This window comes from Galleria mellonella, unplaced genomic scaffold (assembly GCF_026898425.1).
Source record: "Galleria mellonella isolate WM207_F2 unplaced genomic scaffold, CSIRO_AGI_GalMel_v1 utg4535, whole genome shotgun sequence".
In the NCBI taxonomy this organism is placed as follows: domain Eukaryota; kingdom Metazoa; phylum Arthropoda; class Insecta; order Lepidoptera; family Pyralidae; genus Galleria; species Galleria mellonella.
Genome location: NW_026442101.1, coordinates 230,686 through 237,446, shown reverse-complemented (window position 1 = coordinate 237,446; position 6,761 = coordinate 230,686). Strand labels below are relative to the sequence as shown.

The following is a 6,761-nucleotide window of genomic DNA, read 5'->3' as shown; positions in this document are numbered from 1 at the left end:
ATACATAATTTTAATTAATTTTTATTTAAAGAACCCATAATCTATTTACCGATTATCTCATGTACAGAACCCTTGGCGCGTGAAGTCGAGTTACACATAGCCGCTTTTTCTTATTCCTATATTAGGCTCTATTTGATTTGGCAATGTCCAGATTTTTGATCGACGAATTTGCCTCCAATACATATAATACATGTAATAATATAATAATAATGAATATATATGTATGTATAAGCCGTTAATTATATGTACACGCGTACAATATGAGAAAGAGTTATTAAATACTTTAATTAATAATTAAAAATAAAATAATTTATTTCTAATCAGAAACTTGTATATGAAATATCTTGCTTCGAATTTCAAAAATGACAGGTCTCCTTACAATCTTTCATCCCATATTTTACCACTTTAGGGGTGACATTTCCAAAAATCTTTCCTTAGTGAATACTTTTTTTTTAATGGATGATAAAGGAATGGTGACCTTGCCTGCGCTAACAGTATACGTTGGCGGGGCACCAGTGAGAGATGATAAGTAAATAATAAAAAAACAGGTCAGTTAGCCCATAGTGATGAATACATCTGGAATACAGCTCGATGGTTTCCAGGGGGCACCACATGGAGATCGACTTGACAGGATATATTGCTAGCAATAGGACTGGTAGTCCGCATTACTAACAATCCCTCCCCCCCCCCCTTCTTAGTGAATGATTACATTATGGAGTAATATCTATGTTAATGTATGCAGTGCAGAAAAAAAAATCTTTATAAAGAAGTTTAATAATTGCTAATTAAGCACTGCACGTACTGGGTTAATGTGTCTTCACACGGTTTCTATTTTAATTTACTTTTTTTTTATTATTTCATATTTAAGTTAATATTTATCTCATTTTTTTTTCTCAGTTGCGAGTCAGTTGCAAATCAGTCAGTGAGTCAATTGCTGTTCAGTTGTAAACGTCACTACCAATCTCGTCCTATCAGTTCATCTCTTAACAAATGTAATTTTTTTACGCCTTTTGTACCTTTATATATATATTTTGATCCGTACTCCATGCTACTGTATTTCAGTTGAATTGTTTGTATGTTATTGTTTATTTTTATGTTTTTGATGCAATAAAGAGTTACTTTAATAAATATTACATTTAATAAATATATACCAGATAATGCTGAGAAAATGATGGTAAATAATAATAGAAATAAAATAATAATACAGTATAAATTTGCTTATTGCCGTTTACATTTTACAAGTACAGTACAAGGGGGGAAAGGATTGTTAGCAATGGAGTTTGACAGCCCCATTGCTAGCAATATACCTTATTAAGTTGACCTCCACGTGGTTCCCCCTGGAAACCATCGTGAACAATTCTTTTGATTCGTCACGATGGGCTAACTGACCTGCTTCATCCTCACCTATCATCCTTCACTGATGCCCCGCCGGTGTATACCGATAGCGCGGGTGGGGATATCATTCCATTATCATTCATTAAAAAAAAAGTACAGTACAATCATTATGAGGTTAGTGCAAATGATGTAATGACGCGTTACACAATACATCAAGAGTGCCTGTGAATGGCAAAAAGTGCAAACTCAGCTTTCGCCGAACTCGTGTCCATTCAGCGCTGATTTTCAATTTACACCTGCGCGGGCTACGGTTTTATTACCAAACAGTTTAGTCTTATTAACGAGATTTTGTTTATGCAATTTTTTATGACATATGACAAACAAGCCGACGGCCCACCTGATGGGAAGTAGTAACCGTCGCCTATAGACATGAGCAGTACCATGGACATAACAGAGTATACTGTTTCGCCCATGATACCCCCCATGCGTTGCCATTCCTGAGGACTCAGGTGTTATTCCTCTCTACCCTGTAAATTCACTGCCATATCCCACCCTTCAAACCGAAACACAGCCATGCAAACACAACTGCTTCACGGTTGAAACACGAATGGGACAGAGGTGCCCAAGCAATCGACTTTTGTACAAAGTCTCCCTCTGGTAATGTTAAGTGCTTAGGTAATAAGGTAGTTTATTGTGTAAACTTCACTGATTTATACTATGGTTATATTTATTATTTATTTGTTTTAGCTATTGTATGTTTACCTATTTATTTTAAATAAATAAATTAATATGTTTTTTTTCTGTAAACACATTCAAAATAATATACGGTACGTTATTTAATATTTCTAATAAATATTTCTTTATTTTTTTTTGTCCATGAAAATTATTAGATATGTTGCATTTTTCCGTACGAAAATTTTTGCTTGTATTATGTACATTTTTATTTTCAGACAATGACGATAATATTTGAAAATAATGTTGGACTCTACTATTGTATTCAGTCTGTCGTTTTTGCTAATTTGTTAAACTGTTTAAATAATAGTAAGTAATCGTTTTTAAAATTTTAGAACCATTGTTTGTTAATAATTAATTTTAATATTCTAAGTTATAAATTATAAATTTTGTCTACCTATATATGTGTTTTATGTATTGTACCATATGTTATCAAAGGATCAACTTGAGCTTTATACATGGTTACAAGGACAGAGAATGATACTTTCGATCTTATGGGCTAAAATTTGACTAATAGTACACTCAGTTTATAAGAAAATTATACCAAATAATTTTACCAGAGGGAGACTTTGTACAAAAGTCGTTTGCTTGGGTACTTCTGTCCCATTAGTGTCTCAACCGTAAAGTAAGATATGGCAGTGAATTTACAGGGTACAGAAGAATTACACCTGAGTCCTCAAGAACGGCAACGCATGGGGGGTTATCATGGGCGAAACAGTACACTCTGTTATGTCCATGACACTGCTCGTGTCTATAGGCGACGGTTACAGTGAGAGAAAATAATTTAATTTGGGTAATACAGTGCAGGAATGGTACCGGTAAAAATAATGTAAATACAATAAACACAAATTGTGAATAAATATATAAATAAATAAATACGTAAATAAGTAAATAGATAAATATATATACATATGTATGAGTGCATAGAATTATCATGTACAATTGATTAAAAGATATGATTTCAGTCTTCTCTTGAAGGAAGTAATGGAAGGACTATCCCGTATGTCAGCTGGTAGCCTGTTCCACAGTTGCGCAGCACGAAATGTGAAGGAGTTTCCAAAAAAATGGGTCTTACAAGAAGGGAGTTCTAAAACCTTGGACCGGAACAGGCAAGCACGCTTGGAACGTGTGGGAGGGGGCAGGATTCGAAACCGGGAGCGGAGATAAGATGAAGAGTTGGGATTATTAAGAATATTATAGAGAGTGGAGAGGATGTGCATATTATGTCGAAGTCGGATCGGGAGCCATTTTAACTGAGCGCGAAAAGCGGAAACATGATCATACTTACGTAGACCGAAGACAAATCTGATAGCTAAATTTTTGTAAGCGCTCGAGTTTATTCAGTAGCTCCTTTGTTACATCCAAAAAACTAACGTCAGCGTAGTCCAGAATAGGAAGCTGTATATATATATATATATATATATATATATATATATATATAGTTATAGATACAAGAGAAATAAAAGGCGTTTCAAAATAAATCTTTTGTTTATTTCGTAACAAAAATATAAGATACCATAAGCCGGACTAATATTATTATTCGCTATTGTGTCATATGTGATTTAAATTTTAAAATTATAAACTGTGTAAACATAAATTACAATTCGCACACCGCATTCAATGAAAACATGTTTGTATATGTTTATGTACCTACAAATATAATCGCAAATTACATTTTAGAGATCATAGGTTAAGATTAACAGAATTCGTACTATTCATCACTATCAAATTATCACTGGGTAGGTATAATCACCGACTGGCTGATGGCATCGTTATATTCATAAAGAATTCCTTTACGATCATTAGTTACACAATTCATAATTATTTATTTATCTAATTCTTTATTGTACACACTAGTTATAATAATATGACAGAGGTAATCAAAAGTACAAAAGCGAGCTTAACTCTGATAGAGTTTTCTTCCAGCAAACCCAAATTAATTATATTAAATGCGAGACTTAATTTGTTGACCACACATGGAAGCGTTGCCTAAGAGCATCTACGCTTTAATCACCTTATCTATTTAAAAATATTCATTAATAAAATTTTCATTTGCTTTATACATGCCAAAAAAGAACACTAACAATTATAATAAACAAATACAATAAGATAAGAAATAAAACATTTGTCTAAATTATTAGATATAATAAAATTTAAAATGAAACAGAATCATTGATACACTATATTAATTGTGTACTTGTACTTGATCATGCTGAGTATTCATGCTTTTGGAACGTTAGCTCAGACAAAACATTATTTGATCGTATAATATTCTAATCTGTAAATTTTGTACATAAATTAATGTATAATTCGCTATAATTGAAACTTATAAACTCCTGAAATAAATACTAAATCAATGGACAACTAGAACATACAACTATCTAACTGTTTTCACTGATGAGACATGATCATTTTAGTCTTGACGTAATTGCCAATGATTTTAATACTGCGGTACGCGTAGTTGGGCGACAGCCGCTGCCGCAGCAGGTAGTAGCCGAGGAAGTTCATCAGCAACAAGACGACCACCAGTACTCCGAAGTCGAACCAGAACGACACGCCCGACATACCCATGAGTCTCAGAAAATTGCTGAAAATGAAATTAGATTTATATAATATCACAGCCCAGGTGATAAATTACTAAAATGTATGTACTTCCTAATAGATAACAACATTCCAAACACAGCCGTACAGTCATTTCACTGTTTCAAAATTCTTGCATTTCCTCTTAAGTTACTATACCAAATTTTTCAAAAATACTAATACAAGATGTGTAGATTAGTAGTTAGAACATTAACTTGCATTGTATACTGAAGTATGTGACAGTAGCAAGTAAATGACAATACAACACACAAGATATGTAGGTACAAAATTAAGCAGTTAATATTGTAATTTAAAATTAAGTAAATGCACTTGTTACACTAATTAATGGACTTAATAAAAATTTGTCAAATTAGCTGAATCGGTTTTTGATACGTTTTTAACATTCTTTGAAAGCTTAACCAGGGATCGTGCTGAAAGCAATTAAAGAAAAACTTTGTTCAGCAGTGGATCACCATAAGTTACAATTGATCGATTTGATATTAATACTCAATGCTCTATCTATATAATATAAGCATAAACTATATATATATATATATATATATATATATATATATATATATATATATATATATATATATATATATAAAAAACTATATCATAATTTTAATACCGTTCAACAGCTTTTTTGTCAATCTACTGGAAATGACACACGACTCACCTTTTCTTTTATACAACTTAGAATGGCAAACAAGCTGACGGCCCACCTGATGGAAATGATGGAAAGTGGTAACCGTTACCTATAGACATGAGCAGTAGCATGGACATAACAGAGTATACTGTTTCGCCCACGATACCCCCCATGCGTTGCCATTCCTGAGGACTCAAATGTTATTCCTCTGTACCCAGTAAATTCACGCCATATCCCACCCTTCAAACCGAAACATAGCCATGCAAATACAACTGCCTCACGGTTGAAACACGAATGGAACAGAAGTACCCAAGCAATCGACTTTTGTACAAAGTCTCCCTCTGGTAAAATCACCTGATGTGATAATCGCCGTATGTCGTATGATATGAACACATTATGGAAATAAATTTTCATTCGCTAACAATAATAAACTCAGTCTTGAATTAAACTATAATTTGAATAGGTACTCACACAATACTTTTATACATGCAATAATCGGCATACTCAGGACACACGAGGTCTTCCTTCCTCTCACTATAGATGGCGGCTACCAGACCCTCCATCCCGTATCGAAGGTAAGAGCAGGATCTCATGACCTCCCAAATTATAGGTAAGGGCTGATCACCCATACCGTATCCATACACAGCCAATAACATTAGAGGTACGCACAACACAGGACCAAGAAATACTGAATTCTGAAAATGAACACACCAATTATTTGTATTTATGAAATAAATAAGGATTCTTCGTGTGTGTTTTATGACAATAACATTACAACTAATAACAAAATATAATTTTTATTCGCTCTCAATAAAGGCAACTATTATATTCCTGATACATGAACAGATAACCTGATCTCTATAGACAAGTAAATGAAAAATATTACCAACATAAGTTAAAGGGAATTAGCTTTCTAAAATGTTTGTAGCAGGTAGCTGCAGTCTATAATTTTGTTCTTGTAAGTGAAGATAAAAGTATATTATTTAACTAATTAATTAATATATATTCTGCACTTGTAAGTTACAAATAAAATAATCTATTTATAAATGTTATGATCAAGGGTGGACTTATCTCTGCACAGAGATCTCTTCCAGTCAACCCAGTACAGTAAGAAAGCATTTCGTTAGCGGGCAGCTGAAGTGCTACAACTATTAATACATAAACAAATATACAGTTAAATACCCACATATTCCACATAGTTAATCCAGGATATGATCTGTGTATCAAATTTCATATAATTATATATGTAAACTTCATATTCCATATAAATCTGATTTATATGAAATTTACAAATTTGAGTAAAACTCAAAATGTATATACAACACAATATTATATGAAGTGAAAATATTGTATAAAATACTCAAAAAATCAATGGAAAAATCCAGAAGTAAAAAAATCTTATGTAAAGAAATATACTTATGACACTGCAAAATTTACAAATATGTCTTAAGACGAAAAAGAAGAG

The 6,761-nt window shown here is 32.5% G+C and overlaps 2 protein-coding genes across 2 annotated transcripts in view; both read right to left on the bottom strand.

The window, feature by feature from the left end:
• Nucleotides 1-6,761, bottom strand: part of LOC113514752 (ATP-binding cassette sub-family G member 1-like) — a 289,243-nt gene that overhangs the window by 219,142 nt on the left and 63,340 nt on the right. The window lies entirely within an intron of this gene.
• LOC113523368 (ATP-binding cassette sub-family G member 1-like) overlaps nt 1-6,761 on the bottom strand; it is a 238,352-nt gene that overhangs the window by 219,142 nt on the left and 12,449 nt on the right. Inside the window, 2 exon segments of the mRNA XM_052898605.1 lie at nt 4,452-4,654; nt 5,768-5,991. Coding sequence (XP_052754565.1) covers nt 4,459-4,654; nt 5,768-5,991 — 420 coding nt within the window. The 3' untranslated portion in view covers nt 4,452-4,458.